A 26,741-nucleotide genomic window follows, 5' to 3' on the forward strand; every position below is an offset into this window, starting at 1 on the left:
CAGGTGCTCCATCAGTGAGGGTTAGTGAGGAGGTAAGTGTATAGTGTCCAACAGTTCTCTATTACTCACAGAGTCCTGTTGTTGCGGCTATTTTCTGTCTTGGGTTGGTGGCGGCTCTGCGAGTGTGTGTGGGGAGGAAAGGGGTTTGTGGCTCTGCAGGGTCTCTGATGTCCGACTTGCAGCACAGACTCGGGTCTCAGCACTGACCTCGGGCCTTGCGATGCTGCTGGGTCATAGTGCACTCAGCTCACTTCCAGCTGAAGGATGTGCACAAAGCCCTTGCAAATTGCACTGCTGCAGCCTCACAACTTTTCAAGGAGCAGTGATTGTGGGGAGCATGGGGCTGGGAGTATTGGGGGAAGGGGGTGGTGGCTATTGCTGTTGATGTGCTATGGGCAAGCAGCGTTCCATAATCTCTACGTGTTCCTCTCCATCTCCAATCACTATAAACCGCACCCCCCACCCCCGACCTCCAACCCCTTCACAGTGACAAGATGGCTTTTTCTATTTAACCAATAGATCCAGCTGTTCTTTTAGTTCCTGCTGGAGCTGAAGAGGAGCAGCAGGAGGAAGATTTGCAGGTACCAGAGGCCCAGGCCTTACCAGTTCCACAACCAGAGGGAGACGATTACGAAAGGCAGGAGGTGGCCGCCATTCACCCCAGGGGTGGGCGGCATAGAGGAGGAGGGAGCAGAGACCTGTGCACGTGTGTCCTTCAAGCAGATGTCAGACACCATGAGATGCTAATGTCTCCGACTGAAATGAGACTGTGCAACACCTGTGCAACTTGTTGCAGGACCTGGCACCTAGAGGCTGGGAAGGGGACGGGGCATCTATTCTCAGTGGCTGTCAAATTGATGGCCGCTTTAAACTTCTACGCTACTGACTCTTCCCAGACCCCAAGCGGAGCAGTTTGTGGCATCTTCTAATTGCCATGCACACCTGCATCAACTTCATCCTGTTCATCAACTTCAAGCTGGACCAAGCCCATCAGGAAGCCCAGGCTGCAGGGTTCGCAGCCACTGTGGGGATGCCTAATGTGCAAGATGCGATTGACTGCACACACGTCAATCGCCCTTTGCACGGTGATGGCATCCTCTGAAGGCCCTGGACCTTGAGGGTCCTGGCTTGCTTCCAAGTGTCTGGAACGTTTCCATGACACCTTCTTCATCCCACTGCCCAAGATGCCCTGGTTTCAGGAAGCGGGGAGTCAGAAGGTGTAGCCACAGCCTTCTGGCTGGATGGCCCCAGCATGGGCTCAAGCCCTTCCTCCTCTTCTGTGGCGTTCCTATGGGCCCCTGGGTCACTCCATGGGACGGTAGTGCTTCTGTAGTGAGTTCCAGAAGCTCTGGCATCACCTCGCACTTCCAGACCTGGAGGACCACCTGCATCCTACACATGGTGGTCAAGCCCTCTACGAGGCCACCTCTCAATGGCCACAGCAAGTGCCCTCTGAGACTGGGTCACACTCTGCAAGCCGTCAGCCATGGTCCTCTGAGGCTGGGCCACGTTCTCAATGGTTGCTGCCATAATCCACTGGGTCCACTGCAAGCTCTCCAGCCTCTCAGCCATGGCAGCTGAAACTCAAAGTCTGTTCAGCCCCTCAGCTGTGGCCTGCTGTGACTCGGCCATCACTTGGAGCCTGCCACTCATGATAAGGATCCCCTGCCCCAGGCTTTCCTCTGTAGACACCAGCCTTGCAGCGTTGGCCTGGGGAAGCACACAAGACAGGCAATATCTGGTTCACCTGAAAGCTTTGGGACTCCTCCCAACAGCCTCGCAGTTGGTCCAGTGTGGCCGCCAGCTCCTCCTGCATTTGCTGGCTCTGTTGCTAAATCTCCAGTAGCTGAGGGAGAATTGATCTCAGAGGCCCAGCATGTAGCCTGGAGCCAGCCGAGTCCTCGCCTCTGGCAGGCCTCCCGCATACCAATGGCCTCGGACAGTCCCTTCTCCACCCAATGTACATCATCAGATGTGTTGTGCTCAACAGAGAGTGACCTAGTCCCTCTCCACTGACTGGACCCACCAAGGTGTCAGTATCTGGGATGGTGAGTTGTGAGGTGTGGGGGACACCAAAATTTGTGCCAACTCCTTCACCCACATCCTCCAAGGACTCATCCCAGCTGTCTTGACCAGGATGGGTGGGACCTATGGCCGGGGCCTAGAATCCAAAAGGCCCCAGAGCGTCTGGATCTGTTCCTGCAACACAGGACACAAGGTTAAGTGCAGGGAGGGAAAGGAATCCAGGATGCCAAACACATGATTCACATGTCTCTATAGAATATAGAACAAAGAACCAAGAAAATTACATCACAGGAACAGGTCTTTCGGCCCTCCAAGCCTGTAGCGACCAGGCTGCCCATCTGATTTGTAACCCCCTACCCCTTCAGTGACCATATGCCTCTATTACCATCCCATTCACATAACTGTAGAGATGCTCCTTAAAGATCACTATCATATCTGCATCCACGATCTCCCCCGACAGTGAGTTCTAGCACCCACTACCCTCTCTGTGCAAATAAACATGCCTCGTACATCTCCTTTAAACCACCCCCTCGCACCCCCAAGAAGCTGCCTCCAAGTGATTGAAGGAATGACAGGTGCTCACGTCTTGATGGCAGCCTGACCATGCTGTCACTGACAGCCCACATCTCCCCTTCTCTGGAGAGCTCCAGCGCCCTCTCCCCAAAGGGGGTGAGGACCCAGAGGTCTGACTCACCACCCCCTGTCTTTGGCCTCTCACAGGTGTTGTGCTTGGTCTTCTCCTGTGGAGACAGAAGAAGCCATGAAATAAATGATGGCGTGACTCCTGCAGAGTATCAAGTGGTGGCCCTTAGAGGGCAAGCGCAGTCAGGTTCACTGGGGCGAAAGGAAGGGGTCAGAGTTGGAAGCATGCAGGGTGCTGGGGATGGGAGGATCTGGGGAAGATTTGGGGGAAGATACAAAATGGGATTCTGCACTCACCGGTGCTGCATGGATGAGATCATTGACTTTTTTTCAGCACTGCTTCCCAGTTTGGGGGGCCAGTGCCCTGGAACTGACCGAAGCGGCGAGTTCCTCCCAGGCCAGTTTCCATCAGTCCCACTTGGTCTGCGTTCTCCTGCGGGGAGAGGAGGGCTCGCTTGTGCTGCATCCAGTAGCATCCCTCAGAGAATCAGGGTGCTGGTTGTGCATACATTTTGTGCAGGAATGCCTACCCCTGCCTGTCTACTTTTGAGTTTTTAATGGAGCTGCCCCTCGTTAGGGCAGATCAGCTGCAGGCAGTTTGGCAGAGCATTCCAGCAAATTACTTGCAGTTTGCTTGCTAGCATTGAGGGGAAGGCAAGTGAGTATTTGCAGATGTGCTGATGGGGAGGGGGTTGCCCTCAGTTTAGAACAGAGTTGAGGAGGAACTTCTTCACTCAAAGGGTGGTGAATCTCTGGAATTCTCTGCCCGTTGAAGTGGTGGAGGCTACCTCGTTGAATATATTTAAGTCACGGGTAGATAGATTTCTGATAGACAGGGGAATTAAGGGTTATGGGGAGAAAGCGGGAAAGTGGAACTGATCCACTTCAGATCAGCCATGATCTTATTGAATGGCAGGGCAGGCTCAAAGGGCTCGACTGCTCCTACTTGTTATGTTATTGTTCTTATGGGTTGCAGGTAGTGGATGAGTGCTTCAATAATGGAGGACAGGGGAGAGCGAGGTGTCACACAGCCATTGGAGTCCGGAGGAGATGAGGTCTTGTGAGAGAGGGTTCAGGGTGGCAGTGAAGGGGGATCGCTCTGCCCGATATCTGTACAGTGGAGGGCGGGGGGGGGGGGGGGTGGATCTCTCTGCCTGCGATGAGTGAGGGAGAAGGGAAGGTCTGCTGCCACTCTGGCTGAGATCGTTGGAGAGAAGGAGGGTGAAGGGGCTGAGATTGGTCAGGGTGGCAGGTGGATGGGGGAAATAAGGGGCTCAGTAATGTTGTGGGGGTGGAACAATATCTGTGGGGGCCAGGGGGAGCCATTATCCAGCCCAGGCACAGTGTGTTTGGGGACCGTTATTCTATCATCTTTTTGTGAGCGTACGCAGTGGAGGTGCCAATCCGAGCTGCAGTGTTTCAGGCGCGAAAAGCCCTGCCCACAGGCTTGTGCAGCACAATTTGGACTCAGTGATATTTTTTCAGGCAGAGTGCATATGGTAGTGCTGGAGAACGGGTTTACAAGTCGGATCTGAAACACTCCTAAATTCAAGTCCGCCCAGCACTTAGAATCAAAATGGTAAAATCGGACCCAACATCTCACTCACTTGACTCACCCACAAAATTACCCACACAAACATTAAATACAGATGAAAAAAGAAACAACTCAATTATTCCAAAATGTCCAGGTTAGGTGGATTGGCCATGCTCAATTGTTCCTTTGTGTCAGGGAGACCAGCAGGGTAAATATGTGGGGCTATGGGGTGGGATTGTTGCCAGTGCAGGCTCGATGGGCTGAATGACCTCTTTTTGCTCTTTAGGGATTCTATGATTCTATAATATGTTGGGGACATGGGTTCACATCCCACCATGGCATCTGGTAGAGTGTAAACTAAATTAATAAAATCTTGAATTAAAAGCTATTATCAGTAATAGAGAACCTGAAATTGTTATCAATTGTCATAAAACCCCATTTGGTTCACAAAAGGTCTTTAGAGAAGGAAATCTGGCACCCTTACCCGGTCTGGCCTATATATGACTCCAGACCCATTGCAATGTGGTTGATTCTTAAATGCCCTCTGAAACGACCTAACAAGCTACTCAACTGTATAAAATTGCAACATCCTACTGCATTGTTTCATAAGAAATAGAACATAAGAAATAGGAGCAGGAGTAGGCCACCTAGCCCTTCGAGCCTGCCCCGCCATTCAATAAGATCATGGCTGATCTGATAGTGGTTCAGTTCCACTTACCCGCCTGCTCCCCATAACCCTTAATTCCCTTATCGATCAGAAATCTATCTACCTGTGACTTAAACATATTCAACGAGGTAGTTTCCACTGCTTCAATGGGCAGAGTTTGTAACTTTGATCTTGTTCCTGTAATGTTACACGTCTGCCAGAAGTGTGGTGCACACTAAAAGATGTCGTAAGATATAATCTAATTGCATTCATTAGCTAATACAAAAGTATCTTTACTTTAAATTGCTGTACTAGTTGCCTGTTCGGTAATGTTTGATCAATGTTGCTTTCAGTTTGTTTCTTAAACTAAAAGTCTTAAAATGAGAACTCTTAAACCCGTGGAAATTTCTGTCAGTTGGTCGCTAGGAAATTCATCAGGTTATTGGTCTCTAGAAGGAACATAATAAAAGGAGATAAATCAGGGGGTATCCATAGTCAAGGTAGGAGGTCCTGTGGTGGGGATAATGATAATGTAGGTAGGGTAGGAGCATCAATGAATTGCTGCCCAAATTAGGAGGCAGGTTTAGAACATAGAACATAGAACATAGAACATTATAGCGCAGAACAGGCCCTTCGGCCCACGATGTTGCGCCGACCAGTTACAAAAACAATGACCCACTAGCCTATACCAATCCCATTTCGTCCATAAACCTATCCAGAGATCTCTTAAACGCCCCCAAACTAGACGCATTTACAACTGCAGCAGGCAGGGCATTCCAATCCCTCACCACCCGCTGGGTAAAGAACCTACCCCTGACATCCGTCCTGTAGCTACCCCCCCTTAATTTAAAGCCATGCCCCCTCGTGCTAGCTTTCTCCATCCGAGGAAAAAGGCTATCACTATCCACCCTATCTAAACCTCTAATCATCTTATATGTTTCAATAAGATCCCCTCTTAGCCGCCTTCTTTCCAACGAAAACAACCCTAGATCCCTCAGTCTCTCCTCATAGGACCTCCCCACCATACCAGGCAATATCCTAGTAAACCTCCTCTGCACCCTCTCCAACGCCTCCACATCCTTCTTGTAATGCGGGGACCAGAACTGCACACAGTACTCCAAGTGCGGCCGCACTAGAGTAGTGTACAGTTGCAACATTACACTGCGACTCCTAAATTCAATCCCCCTACCAATAAACGCCAAGACACCGTACGCCTTCTTGACAACCTTATCTACTTGATTCCCAACTTTCAGGGATCTATGTACACACACACCTAGATCCCTCTGTTCATCCACACTATTCAAGGTCCTCCCGTTAGCCCTATACTCGACACATCTGTTGCTCCTACCAAAGTGAATTACCTCACACTTCTCCGCATTAAATTCCATCCGCCACCTCTCGGCCCAGCTCTGCAACCTATCTAAGTCTCCCTGCAGACTATGACACCCTTCCTCACAATCTACCACACCTCCAACTTTGGTGTCATCAGCAAATTTACTAATCCACCCAACTATACCCTCATCCAGATCATTAATAAAAATTACAAACAACAGTGGCCCCAAAACAGATCCCTGAGGCACACCACTCGTAACTGCACTCCATGATGAATATTTACCATCCACCACCACCCTCTGTCTCCTATCTGATAGCCAATTCCTGATCCAACTTCCTAGATTACCCACAATCCCATACATCTGCATTTTCTGCAGAAGCCTACCATGGTGAACCTTATCGAACGCCTTACTAAAATCCATGTATACCACGTCAACTGCCTTACCCCCATCCACCTCTTTGGTCACCTTCTCAAAAAACTCAATAAGGTTAGTAAGGCACGACCTACCCGCTACAAAACCATGCTGACTATTTCTAATCAATTCATTACACTCCAAATAACTATAAATCCTATCCCTAATAATTTTTTCTAAAACCTTGCCCACAACAGAAGTAAGACTCACCAGTCTATAATTCCCGGCAAAGTCTCTGTTCCCCTTCTTAAACAATGGGACAACATTCGCTATCCTCCAATCCTCCGGGACTACACCAGAGACCAATGACGACCTGAAGATCTGAGCCAGAGGCTCTGCAATCACCTCTCTAGCCTCCCAGAGAATCCTAGGGTAGATCCCATCCGGACCAGGGGACTTATCTATTTTCAGCCCCTCAAGAATTTCCAGCACATCCTCTTTATCAACCGTAATACTGTCTATTTTACACCCCTGCAACCCAATGTCCTCCTCAGCTATATTCATGTCCCCCTGCGTGAACACCGAAGAGAAATATTGGTTCAATACTTCTCCAATCTCCTCCGGTTCCACACACAACTTCCCCCTGCTGTCCGTAACTGGCCCTAATCTTGCCCTGACCAACCTTCTGTTCTTGACATACCTATAGAACGCCTTAGGATTCTCCTTAATCCTATCAGCCAAAGTCTTCTCATGTCCTCTTTTAGCCCTTCTCAACTCACTCTTCAACTCCCTCCTAGCCAATCTAAAGCTTTCTAGTGCACTATCTGAGCCCTCCAATCTCATCCGAACATAAGCCTCCTTTTTCTTTTTAACCATCGACTCAACTCTTTTAGTGCACCACGGTTCCCTAGATCTACCAAATCCACCATGCCTGACAGGGACATACCTATCAAGGACTCGCAGTAGCTGCTCCTTGAAAAAACTCCACATTTCAGACGTTCCCAGTCCCTGTAATCCCCTAATCCAATCCATGCTTCCTAATTCACTCCTGATAGCCTCATAATCGCCCTTACCCCAGCTAAAATTGCTGACCCGAGGTTCATGCCTATCTCTTCCCATCACTAAGGTGAACGTAACCGAATTGTGGTCACTATCACCAAAATGCACACCAACTTCCAAGTCTAGCACCTGGTCTGGCTCATTTCCCAGCACCAAATCCAATATAGCCTCACCTCTAGTTGGCCTGTCTACATACTGAGACAAAAAACCTTCCTGCACGCTTTGTACAAACACTGACCCCTCTAGCGAGCTAGAACTATAGCAACTCCAATCAATATTCGTAAAGTTAAAGTCCCCCATAACAATTACCCTATTACTTTCACTCCTAACCAGGATTGTCTCCGCAATCCTTTCCTCAACCTCTCTAGAACTTTTAGGAGGTCTATAAAAGACTCCCAACAGGGTGACCTCTCCTCTCCTATTTCTAATCTCCGCCCATACTACCTCAACTGACAAGTCCTCATCAAACTTTCTCTCCGACACTGTGATACAGTCCTTGACTAGCAATGCTACCCCACCCCCCCTTCTACCTTCTTCTCTACTCCGACTAAAGCATTTGTACCCCGGAACCTGCAACATCCATTCCTGACCCTGCTCTATCCATGTCTCAGAAATGGCCACAACATCAAAGTCCCAGGTACTGATCCACGCTGCAAGTTCATCCACTTTATTGCGAATACTCCTCGCATTAAAGTACACGCATTTCAAACCCTGCTCCGCCCCACCCCCACTATGCCGTGCCTTGCATTCCCCAACTATGCCCCCCTCACTTTCACCCCCTTTCCTCACTATCCCTCCCCCCCTCCGAATCAGTTTAAACCTTCCTGCATCGCTTTTGCAAATTTACCCCCCAGGATATTGATTCCCCTCTGGTTCAGGTGTAGACCATCCCTCTTATAGAGGTCCCACCTTCCCCAGAATGAGCCCCAATTGCTCAAGTACCTGAACCCCTCCTTAGCAAGTGAAGTTAAGAAACTATTTGAGTTATCCAATGATGCAACAGGCTGGAGGAGCTGAATGGCCTAGTCCTGTTCCTCGGTTCTTAGAAGTGAGAAGCATTCTCTCCTCCTTCCTGATGGCACCAGACTTCCTGCTTATTCAAAGCCAGTGTGTGGGAATTGATCAACCTCCTGTAATGCAGCTGGTACATGTGTTTTCACTGGAGTGGCGGCTTGCACCTTCCGCACAAACCCCAATACCTCAACATCAAAGTATTCTTAAAAAGATAAAAGCAAATTACTGTAGATGCTGGAATCGGAAACAAAAACAGAAAATGCTGGAAAATCTCAGCAGGTCTGACACTGTCTGTGGGGAACAGAGCTATCGCTTCAAGACTGGATGACACTTTGTTAGAGCTGAAGGCAATAGGAAATAAGATGAGATTGATACTGTTGTGGTGAGGAGGGTGGGGGAAGCGGGGTGAGGTGGGCAAGGATAGTGAGCCAGTGGTTGGTGGAGACAGGAGAGATAGACAAAGATGTCATAGACAAAATGGCAAAGGAAATGTAAATGGTGGTAATCATGGCTAAGAAGAGTGCTGATAACGGCATATTAAGAGATCAGACTGAACAATGACAGAACAAAGGTGGGCAGTATGTCAAAGGACAACCTGAGACATGCAATAGACAGCCCTAATGGGTTGGGAGGAAGGGTGACAGTGATGAGGGACAAAAGATGGAAAGTAAGGTTTAAAAAAGGTTGAAAAATGAAACATGAATCAAAGTAATCTTGCTGTCTGCAACTCCCTGCTGTGCCACAGTGAAGAGACTGGTTCACTTTTCTATAATAATGTAAGACACCTTTCAATGGGAACTGCAGCCAGTCACGAACTGCTCCAACAGCACACTTTACACTCCTCAGCCAACAATTCTATAGGACAAGCTCCCCTGAGTCTGTAACCTAATTCTAAATATGGGGTGAATTTTATATTTTCAAACTTCTGTCTCCAAAATAAATAATATGGATGTGCCTTCATCATGGACATTGACAACATTAGTTTTTATTTATTGTAAAATTGGAGCTTGTGAGTTATTATTTTAACATTGTACTTGCTGCCTGTGTGCATGCTGTGGCTGAGGTCTCGTTGACAGTTAACCCCTGGACACAGATTTATGTCTCAGGCTAAGACTGTACTTGTGATACTACTGTCTTCAGTCACTTCAAAACCAGCTCAACACTTACTGTATTAAAAGATCTCTCACACGTAAATGGGGAAGTGAATTGTAGGCAAGAGAAGCTGGAGCAAATTACTGCCCCATTTTGCTGATTTTCTCTTCTCGATATTCTAGGTATTCTTTGCAGTCGAAGAAGAGGAACACTGGCTATGTGAATTTTCCATTCATTTACTAAGATGATAGTTTTGGGCTGTGTAGGTTCTTTTAGAAGGCCATACTCAAAAAGAATACATGTGTTTGATTTGGCAGGGAGCAGTGCCCTGAGGTCACCATTCCAGAGTGTTGGATCCTCTTGTTAGAGAATAATATGGTGGGTCCAGCCTGGAAATCCTTATTTCGTTCTTCCATACCATTCGCAATGAAACGAGGCTCAGTTAATAAGTTCGCTGCCACATGTTATTCCCTGCAAAATAAATCTTTTGCAGTGCTGGATGTAAATTGAGAGTTGCAATTCATCATTTCTCCACATACAGCAACATAAGGCCAAAACCTGTGCTCTCCTGATAAATCAGGACAGAAAACAACCTTTTCATTTGCTGAATTTAAGACTAGCCAAATGGAGCAGAATGGTTTCTCTCTTTCCTACATAGCTCTGCATTCTTGCAGAGAAAGGGATTGAGTGGAAGTGATAGTGTGCTGCATGTTTTGAACTTTGGGACTGCCTAGCTTCACCACACTGCTCTCTCCCACTTCTGTGCATTCCAATGTAAATTGACCAGATGTGAGAGAAGAACAGAAAGTGAATTATTATAAGGGTGGGGTTGCGCTGTGAACAACCAAGGCTAGTGCCTGGTATGTGAAGGTGAGCCAATTTCAACAGCACAGTATTTTGAGAGGAGAGTCAGCCTCAAAATACTTGCATACCTGATTTCTCTGGTCTGACTGAATGAGAGCCAGGTTCAAATCTCTCTTGATTTGGCTCGACTCGAGCTTTTTAAACATGTTATTGTGCAGAGTCAAGGCTGGAAACTCCACCTGCCAACTTTCCAGTTTTGACGAGCTTTAAAACCTAGCAACTGGCCAGCTTGCAACATACCCTGGTATTCATTTTCATTGCTAAGCCTTCATACAAACCATCAACAATCAGAGAAGGCCATTCAGACCTTGGAAGCTCCAATTCTGCTGGCCAATGATGAGTGTCCACTGACATTGTAATACCCCTTGTATTTCTCCATAACTGCACGTCATTGGATTAATCTGTGCCGTCTTTACTCCTGTCCTAATGTTCTGACCATGATCAGAAGTAGGTAGAATTTACAGCACAGGGACAGGCCATTCGGTCCAAATGGTCAATGCCAGTTCTTCTGTTTCACTGTGGCAGTGGTTAGCACTACTGCCTCACAGCTCCAGGGACCTGGGTTCAATTCCAGCCTTGGGTAACTGTCTGTGTGGAGTTTTCACATTCTCCCCGTGTGTCTGCATGGTTTCCTTAGGGTGCTCCTGTTTTCTTCCACAGTCCAAAGATGTGCAGGTTAGGTGGACTGGCCATGGTAAATGTGATGGGGCGTGGGAGAGGGCCTGGGTAAGATACTCTGTCAGAGACTCAATGCAGACGCACGAGTCGAGTCACCTCTTCTGCACTGTAGGGATTCTATGAATTCCACTCCCATTAATTAATGTTTACATAGTTAATTTTAACCTTTAGGTTAGTTACTTGCTCTAGAAACTGCCTGATTTTTATTTCCATTGATTTCATCCAGTGGGGAATAATTCTCTCCCCCCTCTGTACCTTTCAGGCTCTGCTCCATCGCACGGGAAACTTAATTCAGGCGAGTTTCTAGGAATGAAGTACTTGACAAGTGGCCAATCACCTTGAAGCCATTTCACAGGCCTGTACAGACTGCGCAGGTTCTGGCTCAATGCCCTGTGCTTCCACATTGGCAACTGTCCCTCCTTTCCAACTGAGTGAGAAATGGTCCCAGACTTTCTATTCAGCTCAGGAAGAGTTTATAAATAACACCGTTTTCTTCTGGTGTATGACTTTTAAAACTTCAGCTGAAAAATAGTGTCCTGAAGAAAGAAATAAGGATGGAATTTCCATCACATATTGCACAGCAAAAATCCATCATGTTTACACACTTAGCTTTCAGGACTCTAGAAAACCAGACTGTTGAAAGTAGTTAACTTTGATCAACGTGAAACTTGGAGACAAAGTTAAACAAACAGGACAAAAGTCTCCTGAGAAGCCCATTCCTCACTCTTTCTTCTTGCTGACTGCTGGGACAGCTTTAGCAGGTATTTCTTTAGTAATATCAGCACTGTGTTAACCCTGACACACTCACACACACGCGCACGGACGTGCGCGCAGCTAAGGGCAATTTGAACTTCTGGCAGGAGAAGCAGAAATCCCCTTTGACAATTTTCATCATTAACATACCAGAGCTTAAGTGTTGCCCCTCATTAGCATGGCTGTTTGCTGGTGTTGGCAGTGAGTGGGAGCTCACCAATTTGAGTGGGTAGTCACTGGGCAGATTGCTGCTTGCTGGCACATGGACAATGCTGCCAACAACAAGGTAGGTATAATTTGATTTATTATTGCCACATGTATTAGTATACAGTGAAAAGTATTGTTTCTTGCGCGCTATACAGACAAAGCATACTGGACTAAGGGAAGGAAAGGACAGAGTGCAGAGTGTAGTGTTACAGTCACATCTAGGGGGTAGCAAAAGATCAACTTAATATAAAGTAGGTCCATTCAAAAGTTGATGGCAGCAGGGAAGAAGCTGTTCTTGAGTTGATTGGTATGTGTCCTTAGACTTCTGTATCTTTTTTCCAACGGAAGATGGTGAAATAGAGTATGTAGAGAGTGTGTGGGGTCCAAGATTATGCTAGCTGCTTTTCTGAGGCAGTGGGAAGCATAGACAAAGTCAATGGATGGGAGGCTGGTTTGCGTGATGGGCTGGGCTTTATTTATGACGCTTTGTAGTTTCTTGCAATCTTGGGCAGAGCAAGAGCCATACCAAGCTGCGGTACAACCAGAAAGAATGCTTTCTATGGTGCATTTATAAAAGCTGATGAGAATAGTAGTAGACATGTTGAATTTCCTTAGTCTCCTGAGACAGTAGAGGTGTTGGTGGGCTTTCTTAAATATGGCATTGGCATGGGGGACAAGGACAGGCTGTCGGTGAACTGGACACCTAGAAACTTGAAGATCTCAACCTTTTCCATTTCATCCCTGTTGAAAGAGACAGGGGCATGTTCTCCACTACGCTTCCTGAAGTTGGTGACTCCTTTGTTTTGTTGACATTGAGGGAGAGATTATTGTCATCACGCCAGTTCACTAGATTCTCAATCTCATTCCTGTACTCTGTCTCATCATTGTTTGTGATCCAACCCACTACGGTGGTGTCATCAGCAAACTTGAAAATTGAGTTGGAGGGGAATTTGGCTATACAGTGATATGTTCATAAGGAGTATAGAAATGGGCTGAGGACACAGCCTCGTGGGGCACTGGTGTTGAGGATGAGCATGGAGATGGCATTGTTGCCAATCCTTAATGATTGCGGTCTGTGGATTAGAAAATCTAGGATCCTGTCGCAGAGGGAGGAGCTGAGCCCCAGGCCATGAAGTCTGGAGATGAATTTTGTAGGAATAATAATGTTGAAGGTTGAGCTGTAGTCAATAAAAAGTCTGACATAAGTGTCTTTGTTATCCAGGTGTTACAGCAATAAAAAAAAGGGCCAGGAAGATGGGGTCTGCTGTCAACCTGTTGCAGCCACAGGCTAACTGTAGTGGATCCAGGCAATCTGGGAAACAGGAATTGATTCGTGCCATGACTAATCTTGATTAAGTATGGTAGGGTGGGATGCTGCCAGGAACTGCCTGTGAGAGAGGGCTAGAATCTAGACATCAAAGGTTCTGAATTTCCATGCGGGGCAGGCAGTAATCATTCTTTAAATAGCAGAACTCGTTGGCCAGGGATTTAAGCACCATCCAAACCAGCAACGTTTAAATGGTGGATCAGTGAGAATGAAGCTGGAAATTAAATGCTCCATTTGAATTTCTCTCCTAACTCACTGGGCCTGGGATCACAGATAAAGAGGCTGAGTTACTGAGGAAGATAGAGGGAATGAGAGACTGAATGAAGGAATGAGAGGTGGTGAGTTACAGAGTGAGATTGTGTGAGTGGAGTGAGTGAGTGGAGTGAGTGAGTGAGTGGAGTGAGTGAGTGAATGGAGTGAATGAGTGAATGGAGTGAGTGGAGTGGAGTGGAGTGGAGTGGAGTGGAGTGGAGTGGAGTGCAGTGAGTGGAGTGAAAACGTGTGCATCAATGAGTGAGCACGGGAGTCATGCAGAAGCTTGCAACAGCCGTTGACCTCAGCATTTGCCTTCTCACCCACCACATGCTGCTTCACACAGTCATGGCTGAAGTGGGAAAAGTGTAAACACCACCCAATATAATTCATTCAGTCAATTATACATTCCGCACTGCAGGAAAAGCACAAAAAGCTGGTTTGAGTTTCATGTCACTCAGCCACTGAAACAACCTTTCAAGATTAATGCAATCTATTCTTGGTTATCAATCACTCATCATTTCATTAATTATTTTTAAATGACCTACTGCAAACATGCCTCTCACGATTGTGTATGTGTGGAATTGGCACCAGCTTAAGTTAATACTTTTCAGTGTCATAGAGGTTTACAGCATGGAAACAGGACCTTCGGCCCAACTTGCCAATGCCACCCTTTTTTTGTTAAGCCCCTGTGCTAATTCCAATTACAGTAAAAAGTCTGACAACACCAGGTTTTAGTCCAACCTATTTATTTGATAATATACTCACAAGCTTTCGAGGGACACCCTCTTCGTCAGGTGATTCCAATTGCCCATATTTGGCCTATTATCTCCTCTATACCCATTTTGTCTATGGAAATGTCTAAATGCTTTTTAAAAGACAAAATTATACCTGCCTCTACTACTATCTCTGGCAGCTTGTTCCAGACACTCACCACCCTCTGAAAAAATTGACCCCCTGGACACTTTGGTATCTCTCCCCTTAAGCCTATGCCATCTAGTTTTAGACTCCTCTACCTTTGGGAAAATACATCAACTATCAAGCTGATCTGTGCTCTTCATTATTTTATAGACCTCTATAAGATCACCCCTCAGCCTTCTATGCTCCAGAGAAAAAAGCCCCAGTCTATCCAGCCTCTCCTTATAATTCAAACTATCATATCCGGGTAGCATCCTAGTAAATCATGTCACTGCCCAGACAAATGTAAAGACTCCACCTTAAAACATTATCACAGAGCTCCCACCACCAAACGAAACCCTAGGATTTCCCTGTGATTGATGTTTGCATTAGAGCAGCACAGTGGCACAGCGATTAGCACTGTTGCCTCACAGCACCAGGGGCCCAGTTTGATTGCGGCCTTGGTCCCTGTCTGTGTGGAGTTTGTACGTTTTCCCCGTGTTTGAATGGGTTTCCTGTGGGTACTCCAGTTTCCTCCCACAGTCCAAAGATGTGCAGGTTAGGTGGATTAGCAATGATAAATGGATGAGGTTACGGGGATAGAGTGGAGGGGAGGAGCTGGTGAAAAGGTCTTTCAGAGAGTTAGTGCAGATCTGATGGGCCGAATGGCCTCTTTCTGCACTATAAGGATTCTATGATTAAAAGATGAGGAGTTGCACAGCAATCCTAGTTTCTGCACTACAGAACAATACACCATATGATGTTCACAGCTGCATCTACAGGAACAGATATTTCGCCACGTTACCAATCTGCTGTCCTTACCCGGTCTGGCACGTGATTCTAGAGCCACAGAAATGTGGTTGACTATGAACTGCCCTCTGAAATGGTCTATCAAGCCACTAAGTTCAAGGGTGACTAGGGATGGGCAATAGATGCTGGCCAGCCAATGACACCCATGTCCCACAAATGAATTAAAAAAATGACTGCGTTGATCGAAAAATTGGAAGGGAGTTATTCCAAAACCCTGATCAATATTTATTCTTCAAGCAACACCAGCAAAATTAAATACCTGGCCATTGTCTCACTATTATTTGTAGGACCTTATCATATGGATGTTAGTCACTGCATTTCCCTAAAAATAAAGTGATTGCAGTCTATAATCTGCACTTGATCAATAACCTTTCAGCCTCACCGTGGTTCTTATTCAAAGAGCAAACAGATTAACATGTGCTCACCATCAATGAGGACTGCAGTCCAGTGTTTTTTCTTATGACCTTGTTTGTCCTGGGACTGGCACTGCTGATCTCTGAAACTGGGCAATCCCTTGGTACAGGGCAAGTTCTCACACACTTTGTGCTCCACACTGGCTCCCTGGCAGTTTGTTCCTCCAGGCCCTGGACTGGTAAGCACAAGGTACAAAGCATCAGCAAACTGGTTATTAGCTGGACACAAATAAATTATCTTGCACCACTTTGGCACCTTCTCATATGTTGCCAAGCCGCTGGTCCCTTTTTGTTAAATCAACTGCTACACAATTTTAAAAACAGTGTGTAAATAGAAGGTTAATAGCAAAATACTGCGGATGCTGGAGGTCTGAAATAAAAACAGAAATTGCTGGAAAACTCAGCTGGTCTGGCAGGATTTTGAAGTGTGGACTTGAAACATTAACTCTGTTTCTCTTTCCACAGATGCTGCTAGAACTGCATCGAGTCTGTACCGACTCTCTGAAAGAACTTCTTTTCTAGGCCCTCCCCTCATCCTATCCCCCAACCCCTTGCATTTAGCATGACTAATCCAACTAACCTGCACATCTTTAGGCTCTGGGGAAAAAGCGGAGCAGCCGAAGGAAACCCACACATAAACGGGGAGAATGTGCAAACTTCACACAGTTACCCAAAGTAGGAATCAAACCTGTGTCTCTGGTGCTGTAGTGCTAACCACTGTGCCATCCTGTTTTCTGGTGTAACAATGGAAAATTATTATGGTAGAAAAATTCCCAAGGGAATCCATTTTTGAAAGTAATGACAGTAACCAGAATTCGATCATCCTTAATGAAAAAAATCAGCAACAAAATTTCCTGAAGTAACGTGAAAAACAGAACTGCTGAATGGAGACACACAACCTGATCTCCACCCACAGCATACACAGCTTGCAAGCTGAACAAATTAGAGGGGAAAACCAGGAAAACTACTAACTTAGTACATGATTTTTAGTTTAAACATATAATACATTTCTTTCATAGATACTTATCTTGGAGCTAAAGCAGCCAAATAAAAAATGATTTGTATAAACAGTAGTAAACTCTGGAAGAACTGAAGCACCATTATCATTTGGAGAGAGACTTAGTTAAAAATCCCAGTGCATGTCACAGTGGACTTCTGAAGTCTGGCTGCTATTGTTATTCAGGGAAATAACGTAGTCAATTTGTACACAGTTGAGTGGTACAAATTAGACCGTGTCAAGTCTTTGGCAGCATTGGTTGGTGTGTGAATGTTAACAAGTATACTCATAATCTGCAACCAGATCCATTATAGATCAAAAAGGCAATCAGGTACATGCACTAACATCTCAAAAACAACATGGCATCACTAACAGCAAACTGATGCCTGGGCACACAATGAGGATCGAACATACCTTATCAGATTCAGGGCATGACTGCTGTCACTGAACCAACCTGACATATAAATAATGTGAGTGGATTTCCTCTTGGTGGCTGTCTGGTCAACAGAACCAATATTACACACTGTCTCTTTCTAAACATGCGCACAAAAGTGCAGAACTCAACTCAGTGCAACCTCTTCAAGCTGACCTGCTTGACAACTTGGGTATAACTGAGAAGTAAAAACAGAACAAACTTCCAATAATCTAGTTAACTGATCAAATAGACAAGTGAGCAGAATGCTTGACTTATAAAATAGAACTTCTTTAACTGTAGATCTACGATGTCAGCTAGTGCAGTCACACTGTTTGCCAATCTCTCTGTATTATCTCTGAAAACCTATCCAATTTCCCTCAGCGCACATTCAGAAGCCTTTGATTAATTGCAATATAACATGCCTTAACTGGCTGTGAAGTGCTTTGTGATGCACACATTCATTTAACTTTACTCTCTAATTCAATACAAAATAGTTCAGAAACAATGTTAAGGATACATTCCGTCAACTATTAAAGCTCTTGATACAATTTGCCAATTGGTCACCTTAGAGAACCCTGCCACTCGAGGAGAAGACCTCAATTCTGAAAAGGTGCCCCAAGGCAAGCATTAACAGATTGTGAACAGTGCTGGTTTGTTGACAGTGGCACTGACAAGTTATGTGAAGTATGGTTTGCAATGTCTTGAAGGAGCACTTGCAGAGCCACCTCCAAATAATAGTTTGGGAATTTGCCTGGAGCGCTTAGGGACCGAAAGCAATTGAGTTGTGATTGTTGTCAAAGGGGAACTAGGCAGCTCTTGGATTTAGAGCTTAGTCAGCTGAAATTCTCACTTACTATGCATGCTCAGAGCAGTCTAGCATGTTGCACAACACAGCTACTGCTTTCTGGTACACTCACCATTGGCAATGCTGACAGTCAGGGTGAAAAGTCCCCTCCTGGATCTTCAAAGAAAGAATGCACTGTCAGAGGAACAGTACAGAGAGAGTGCTGCACTGTCAGAGGGTCAGTACTGAGGGGGTGCTGCACTGTCAGACGGTCAGTACGGAGGGAGCACTGCACTGTCAGACAGTCGCACCGAGGGTGATCCGCATTGTCGGGGTGTCAGTACCGATTGACAGCTGCACTGTTGAGGTGTCAGTACCAAAGGAGTGCTGCACTGTCAGAGGGTCAGCACTGACACAGCACTCAAGGTTGGAGGATCAATATTGAGGGAGTGTGCTGTTGGACTAGACTTCACATGTTGGTGCCAATGAAAAGTCCACAGCGTCTACATACAGTGTGAGATTGCCACAGAGGCTGTTTACAGGGTGGGAGAAACTGTACATGGCATCTGTGTACAGGATAGGAGAAACTGCACACAGAGCCTGTGCACAGGGTAGGAGAGACTACACAGAACCTGTACCGGGTGGGAGGCACTGTACACTGAGCCTGTGTACAGGGTGGGAGGGACTGTACACCGAGCCTGTGTACAGGGTGGGAGACACTGTACGCGGATCCTGCATAAGGGTGGGAGAGATAGTACACGGAGCCTGTACAACGTAAGTTCACGTTCCTGTTCACAGTGAGACTTTCACAGTTGTTAGTGCTGCTGCCTCACAGCGCCAGGGACCCGAGATCAATTCCAGCCTTGGGTCACTGTCTGTGTGGAGTTTGCACCTTTTCCTTGTGTCTGCGTGGGTTTCCTCCCGGTGCTCCGGTTTCCTCCCACAGTCCAAAGATGTGTGGGTTAGGTAGATTGGTCATGCTAAACTGACCCTTAGTGTTAGGAGGATTAGCAAGATAAATTAGCAAGGTGGACATTAAGAAAGAGGATGTGTTGGAAATTTTGAATAGCATCAAGATAGATAAGTCGCCGGGAGCAGATGGGATGTACCCCAGGTTACTGTGGGAGGCGAGGGAAGCGATTGCAGAGCTTCTGGCGATGATCTTTGCATCGTCGATGGAGACGGGAGAGGTTCTGGAGGATTGCGGATGTGATTCCTATGTTCAAGAAAGGGAATAGGGATAGCCCAGGAAATTACTAACCGGTGAGTCTAACCTCAATGGTTGGTAAGCTGATGGAGAAGATCCTAAGGGACAGGATTTATGAACATTTAGAGAAGTTTAGTATGCTCAAAAGTAGTCAGCATGGTTTTGTCAAAGGCAGATCGTGCCTTCCAAGCCTGGTTGAGTTTTTTGAAGATGTGACTAAACGCATTGATGAAGGAAGAGCAGTAGATGTGGTTTATATGGACTTCAGCAAGGCGTTCGATAAGGTCCCCCATGCAAGACTTGAGAAAGTGAGAGGGCATGGGATCCATGGGGCTGTTGCTTTGTGGATCCAGAACTGGCTTGCCCACAGAAGGCAGAGAGTGTTTGTAGATGGGTCTTTTTCTGCATGGAGGTCGGTCACCAATGGAGTGTCCCAGGGATATGTTCTGGACCCTTGCTGTTTGTAATTTTCATAAATGACCTGGATGAGGGAGTGGAGGGATGGGTTGGTAAGTTTGCCGAGGACAGGAAGGTTGGTGGTGTTGTAGATAGTTTGGAGGGATGTCAGAAGTTACAGCGTGACAGAGATAGAATGCAATACTGGGCGGAGAAGTGGCAGATAGACTTCAATCCGGATAAATGTGTAGTGGTCCATTTTGGCAGGTCAAATGGGATGAAGTATCAAGAGTAAGACTCTTAGCATTGTAGAGGATCAGAAGGACCTTGGGGTCTGGGTCCAAGGGACTCTTGAGTCGGCCTTGCAGGTAGAGGATGTGGTTAAGAAGGAGTATGGTGTACTGGCCTTCATCAATTGAGGGATTGAGTTTAGGAGTCAGGAGGTAATGCTGCAGCTTTATAAGACCCTAGTCAGACCCCACTTGGAGTACTGTGCTCAGTTCTGGTCACCTCATTACAGGAGGGATGTGGAAGCTATTGAAAGGGTGCAGAGGAGATTTACAAGGAGGTTGCCTGGATTGGGTGGCTTGCCTTATGAGGATAGGTTGAGGGAACTCGGTCTTCTCTCCCTGGAGAGACGAAGGTGAGAGGTGACCTGATAGAGGTGTATAAGATGTTGAGAGGTATAGATCGGGTGGTCTCTCAGAGGCTTTTTCCCAGGGCTGAAATGGTTGCTACGAGAGGACACAGGTTTAAGGTGCTGGGGAGTAGGTACAGAGGAGATGTCAAGGGTAAGTTTTTCACTCAGAGGGTGGTGGGTGAGTGGAATCGGCTGCCGTCGGTGGTGGTGGAGGCAAATTCGACAGAAGTCTCTTAAAAGACCCTAGATGAGTACATAGGACTTCATAGGATTGAGGTTTATAGATAAGACTAGTAGGTAGGGATATGATCGGTGCAACCAAAGGGCCTGTTTGTGCTGTAGTTTTTCTATGTTCTACGTTCTAAATACATGGGGTTAGGGGATACTGCCTGAGTGGGAGTGTTGTCAGTGTAGTTCAATGGGCTGAATGGTTTCTTTCTGCAGTGTAAGGATTCTATGATACCTGGAGACAGAGAGGCTGTCTGTATTGTCTGTATGAGATTTGATGATACTTTCTCTACATGATGGTCATTCTTTTCAGGTGTATGTTCTTTCAAATGATTCACAAATTTGGCTAAGGAGTGATATCCTGTGACCCTAAACTCAGGGACATCATGTCCATATCTCTGATCCCTCCACTGCGCCAGCCTTTTCTGGATATAGTATCCTGTGTAGTTTTGTGTTATATTTTGTCTCATGTATGTAAGGAGTGAGTGAATGATGGAATGGGAGATGCAGTTTTCAGGGGTGGAACACAACATGATAAGCAATTTTCCCCTTGGCTGCCTGCTGGGTCCATACACTGCCTTCATCCCACTAAAGGAAGCCAGAAATGGAATTTAACGTGAACACATTAAATGCAAAGAGAAAGCTTCTACTAATGAGCGGCACAGTAGCTCAGTGGTTAGCACTGCTGCTTCACAGCTCCAGGGTCCTGGGTTCGATTCCCAGCCTGGTTCACTGTGTGTGGAGTTTGCACGTTCTCCTCGTGTCTGCGTGGGTTTCCTCCAGGTACTCCAGTTTCCTCCCACAGTCCAAAGATGTGTGGGTTAGGTTGATTGGCCATACTAAGAAATTGCCCCTTAGTGTCCAGGGATGCATAGATGAGGGGGATTCGTGGGTGTAATATGTTGGGATATGGGGGTAGGGCCTGGGTGGGATTGTGTTCGGTGCAGACTCGATGGGTCGAAGGGCCTCTTTCTGCATTGTAGGGCTCTATGATTCTATGATAAATCTCAAACAATTTTTTTTTACACATTACTCAAGATCTTTTAATGTTTCCTGTATGGTTGAGGTGAGAAACAACTTTTCTTTCTGTATACAATTGCTTTGAATACTAAAGCAATACCATCAGGAGCTGTGAGAATTAAGACGACAATATGTGATTTGGCAACACAGTAATAAATTACAGGATGTTTTGCAGTGGAGCTTTGTCAAAATTACTTACGGGGGATTGTCGCATTTTCTTTGTCTAAACCTTGCTCCAGTTCCACAGGTCCTGCTGCACATACTCCACTGGCTCCACATACTCCAGTCTCCATCTACGTGCTCCGGGATTGGTGTTTTACTGACACATTCGCCTGCTCTGCACCACTTAAATCACAGCAGAAAGCACACATTAAAATCTGCACCTTCACACCAGTTATTTAACAGTAACACAGGAACAGGAGGCCATTCAGCCCTTCGGGCCTTCCATAAATACCTCAATGCACTAACTAACAAAAATCCATTTCAGTCACGATTGCTCCAGTTGAGCCTGAACATTAACATCCTTTTGGGGGAAGGAGTGTCAGATTTCCACCATCAACTAATTGCTTCTTGAATTTCCTTCTAAATGTTTAGATTTTAAAATTCTGTTCTTCAATCCTCACCTGAGCAAATATTTTATCTAGCAAATCCTTTTAGTATTAAATAGATCACCCCTCATTTTTAAAATCCAGCTGAGTATAAGCTTAGTCCATGCAACCTGGCCTCAAAATTTAAACTTCAAGAGAGCTCATTGTTTCAGGTCAAACCTGAGCAAGGAAACCTCTTGACGATTACAACCTGCAAACAGATTTGAACAAATTTCTGGGAGATTTAGTCTTGTAATCTCAGTTGATCAATCAGTACTCCTCCATGTTGGACATTAATTGGAAAAAGCACTAAGTTTGATAAGAGTACTCTGGGTGAGGAACTTCAATGTCCATCACCAAAAGTGGCTCAGCTGCATCACCACAGACCGAGCTGGCAGGATCCTGAAGACATATTTGCCAGACTGGTCTGCAGCATGTAGTAAGGGAACCAACTAGTAATCCAGAGACCCAGGGTAATATCTGGGGCCCAGGTTAGAATCTCACCAACGCAAATGGTGAAATTTAAAGTCAATAAAAATCTGGAATTAGAAGTTTAATTATGATTATGAAACCATTGTCGATTGTCATTAAAACCCATCTGGTTCACAATGTCCTTTAGGAAAGGAATCCTTACCTGATCTGGCCTATGTATCACTCCAGATCCACAGGTATGTCGTGAACTTTTAAAAGGTCCAGCAAGCCACTTAGTTCAAAGGCAATTAGGGATGGGCATTAAATGCTGACCCAACCAGTGATGCTCTTCCTATGAAAGAATTTTTAAAAAGGGAGAAATCTATTTTACCTCATGCTCATCATACTACCTATCACAGATGCATCTGTCTATGACAGGATTGGAAGGAGTGAGCATTGCATTGTCCTCAAATTGATCCATTATCTATCGTGTCATGTGGCATTACCACTGTGCTAAACAAAATAGGTTTTGAACAGATCTAGCAACTTAAAAACTTGGCATCCATGAGACACAACAGGCAACTGCAGCAGAACTGCATAGAACCACAATTTATAACTTTGTGGCCTGGCATAATGCCCACTCCTTCATTACCACCAAGCTAGGGGATTCACTCAATGAGAGTGCAGGAGGGCAGGCCAGAAGCAGCGCCGGCTATACCTAAAAATGTAGGCCAACAGGTGAAGTTACCAAACAGAACTACTTGCATGCAAAACAGCATAAACAGGAAGAAATAGATAGAGCTAAGCAATCTCACAACTGACAGATCAGTTCTAAGCTCTGCAGTCCTGCCACATTCAGTCCTGAATGGTCAATTAAACAACTCATTGGAGGTGGAGGATCCACAAATATCCCCACCCTCAGCGATGGAGGAGCCCAGAACGCCAGTGAAAAAGACAAGGCTAAAGCATTCATGACGATCTTCACCCAGAAGTGCCTAGTGAATGATTCACCTAAGCCTTCTCCTGTTGTCCCCAGCATCACAGGTGCCAATCCTCAGTGATTCACTCAACACAATATCAAGAAACGAAGGCAATAGGGCCTGACAATATTCTTGCAATAGTACTAAAGACGTGTGCTCCAGAACTTGCCCCTAGTCAAGCTGTTCCTGTATAGCTACAACACTGGCACTAACTGACAATGTGGAAAATTGCCAAGGTACATCCTGTAAATAAGAAAGAGGACAAATCAAACCCAGACAATTCCTTCCCTATCAATCTACTCTTGATTATCAAAGTAATGGAAAGGGTTGTCAACAGTGCTATGAAGAGGCACTTACTCAGCAATAACCTGCTTACGAATGTGCAGTTTGTATTCTGACAGGGTCTCACAGCTCCTGACCTCATTAGAACCTTAGGCCAAACATGGTCAGAAGGGCTGAACTCCAGAGATGAGGTGTATGGCAGTGGCGTAGTGGTATTGTCACTGGGCTACCATGACTGGGTCAAAATCCTGGAACTCGCTTCCTAACAGTATTGTGAGTATACCTACACCACATGGACTTTAGCTGTTCAAGGTGATGTTCACCACTATCTTCCCTAGGGTAATTAAGGAAGGGCAATAAATGCTGGCCTAACCAGCAATGCCCACATTCCATGAAATATAAAAAAAGCTCTGGTTTCATTCTGGTAAACCCCCAAGAAGGTACAGTGCCCAGATCTGAACCCACTTACTCCAGATTGACAAAGGCTCCGTACATCACAGCATAAGAACTAAGAGCAGGACTGGGCCATTCAGCCCCAATCTGCTCTGCCATTCAATAAAATCATGGCTGATCTTGTCTCAGTCTGAACTCCACTTTCCTATCCGTTCTCCATAACCAAACCATATGACCGCATATTAATGATTTGGATGAGAGTTTAGGAGGCATGGTTAGTAGGTTTGCAGATGACATCAACATTGGTGGCATAGTGGATAGTGAAGGTTATCTAGGATTGCAATGGGATCTTGATCAATTGGGCCAGTTGGCTGATGACTGGCAGATGGAATTTAATTTAGATAAATGTGAAATGATGCATTTTGGTAGTCTGAACCAGGGCAGCACTTACTCAGTTAGTGGTAGGATGTTGGGGAGAGTTATAAAACAAAGAGATCTAAGGGTACAGGATCATAATTCCTTGAAAGTGAAATCACAGGTGGATGGAGAAGTGAAGAAGGCATTTGGCATGCTTGGTTTCATTGGTCAGAACATTGAATGCAGGAGTTGGGATGTCTTGTTGAAGTTGTACAAGACATTGGTAAGGCCACACTTGGAATACTATGTACCCTATGGTCACCCTATTATAGAAAGGATACTATTAAATTAGAAACAGTGCAGGAAAGATTTATTAGGATGCTACAGGCACTTGATGGTTTGAGTTAAAAGGAAGCTGGATAGACTGGGACTTTTTTCCCTGGAGCATAAGAGGCTTAGGGATGATCTTATGGAGATTTATAAAATAATGAGGGGCATGGATCAGCTAGATAGTCAATATCTTTTCCCAAAGATAGGGCAGTTTAAAATTAGAGGGCATAGGTTTAAGGTGAGAGGGGAGAGATACAGAAGGGTACAGATTGGCATTTTTTTTGCACAGAGGTTGGTATCTTGGACAAGCTGCTACATTTAATAGTAGAGGCAGGCACAATTTTGTCTTTTACAAAGCATTTAGACAGTTACATGGGTAAGATGGTACAGAGGGATATGGGCTAAACACAGGTAATTGGGACTAGCTTAGTGATTAAATAAAAAGGACAGCATGGACAAGTTGGGCCTATTTCCATGCCGTAAACTTCTATGACTCTATATATGAAGCATCCCTTCCTCTTTACTTTTCCAGCCCTTTTGAGATTAATGTCAATGTCCTCTTATCCTGTTTGATTCCTTTTTGCATCAGTGCAATGGCTTTAAATGGCTGTGTACTTGGATTCTCAAATTCCTGCATATGCACCATTTCCACAATCAGTGGCAGGAAAACCTGTGTCTGCAGCAAACAGGAGCTAATTGCGCTTGAAGTGAGTCTCAGTTAGTCATTGCTCTTTGTTATTATTGTTTTGCAGGAGAATTCCAATTTAAAGGGATTCAAGTCAGTTCTCAAGCCTCTAAAAATACGTCACTGAATCTTGGGCTAGAGCTGATCTGGGATCAAACAACTGCAACATAATCACGGAGGTTTCAGGTTTCCAGGATTGTATTGAAATTTAAACACACTCTGAAGCCTGGAAAGTCTCCTTTCTTGGGAAGTGACTCATTGACTGCCTCTGATTTGGCAAGCTATTTCTTCGACATCCAGCATCGGATGAGCAGAAATTAAATATTGAAGATCAAAGGCACTGTCTTCAGTCCCTGCCCCAAGCTCTGTTCTTTAGTCAGAGAACTCCCTGCCAACAGTCTAAGCCTGAATCAGACAGTTCCCAACCTTCATTTGCCCCTCAGCTGTATTTCAGTTCCATCACCAAAGGCTGCCCACAAACATCTCCTACACAGCCCTACACTGCCCAATCTTAGTTCATTAGCTGCTGGGTTTCTCATCCACGCCACTGTTAATCTGATATTAATCAAAGGGAAAATGAGCGGGTGTTATTATGAATGATTTGATCATTAATGACACTTGGAAAATCATAATATGGTTGGGCTGTGTCAATACGTTTTATGTAAGGGAAAGGGTGAATGAACCAGAATATATTTGGATGCTGCACACAAGAGGCTCTTGGATCGGATTAGAGCTCATGGGGCTGAGAACGGTGAACTAGCTGGATTTGAGGATTGACTAACAGACAGGAAGAATGGGAAAAAATTAACAGGTAGTAGAAATAAAGGTGTCGCTTTCAGAATGACATTGTGTACTGGTGGTGGTGCCGCAGATCCCTGGACCTCAGTTAACATTCTATATCAACAATGTAGATTAGGAGACTGAGTACAGTGTGTGATGATGTAAAGCTAGTGGGAAAGTAAGCTGTGAGGAGAATACAAAGAGGTTGTGAAGGGATATAGACAAATTAAGTGACAGGACAGGAAGATAACTGGAGGACAACATGGGGAAGTATGAAATTATTCAATTGAGTATGAAGAATGGAGAAACATAACATTCTTTGAAAAGTGAGAGACTGTAAATTTTAGTATT

At 45.5% G+C, this 26,741-nt stretch overlaps 1 protein-coding gene across 1 annotated transcript in view; it reads right to left on the minus strand.

The window, feature by feature from the left end:
• The window catches only part of adamts17 (ADAM metallopeptidase with thrombospondin type 1 motif, 17), a 459,909-nt gene that overhangs the window by 148,042 nt on the left and 285,126 nt on the right, over window positions 1–26,741 (minus strand). Inside the window, exons 12-13 of the mRNA XM_080214008.1 lie at window positions 21,785–21,930; window positions 15,911–16,074 (exon numbers count right to left, since the gene is read on the minus strand). Coding sequence (XP_080070134.1) covers window positions 15,911–16,074; window positions 21,785–21,930 — 310 coding nt within the window. The remainder of the gene's footprint in view (window positions 1–15,910; window positions 16,075–21,784; window positions 21,931–26,741) is intronic.

This window comes from Carcharhinus amblyrhynchos, chromosome 28 (assembly GCF_965287045.1).
Source record: "Carcharhinus amblyrhynchos chromosome 28, sCarAmb.v2.hapA, whole genome shotgun sequence".
NCBI classification, from domain to species: Eukaryota; Metazoa; Chordata; class Chondrichthyes; order Carcharhiniformes; family Carcharhinidae; genus Carcharhinus; species Carcharhinus amblyrhynchos.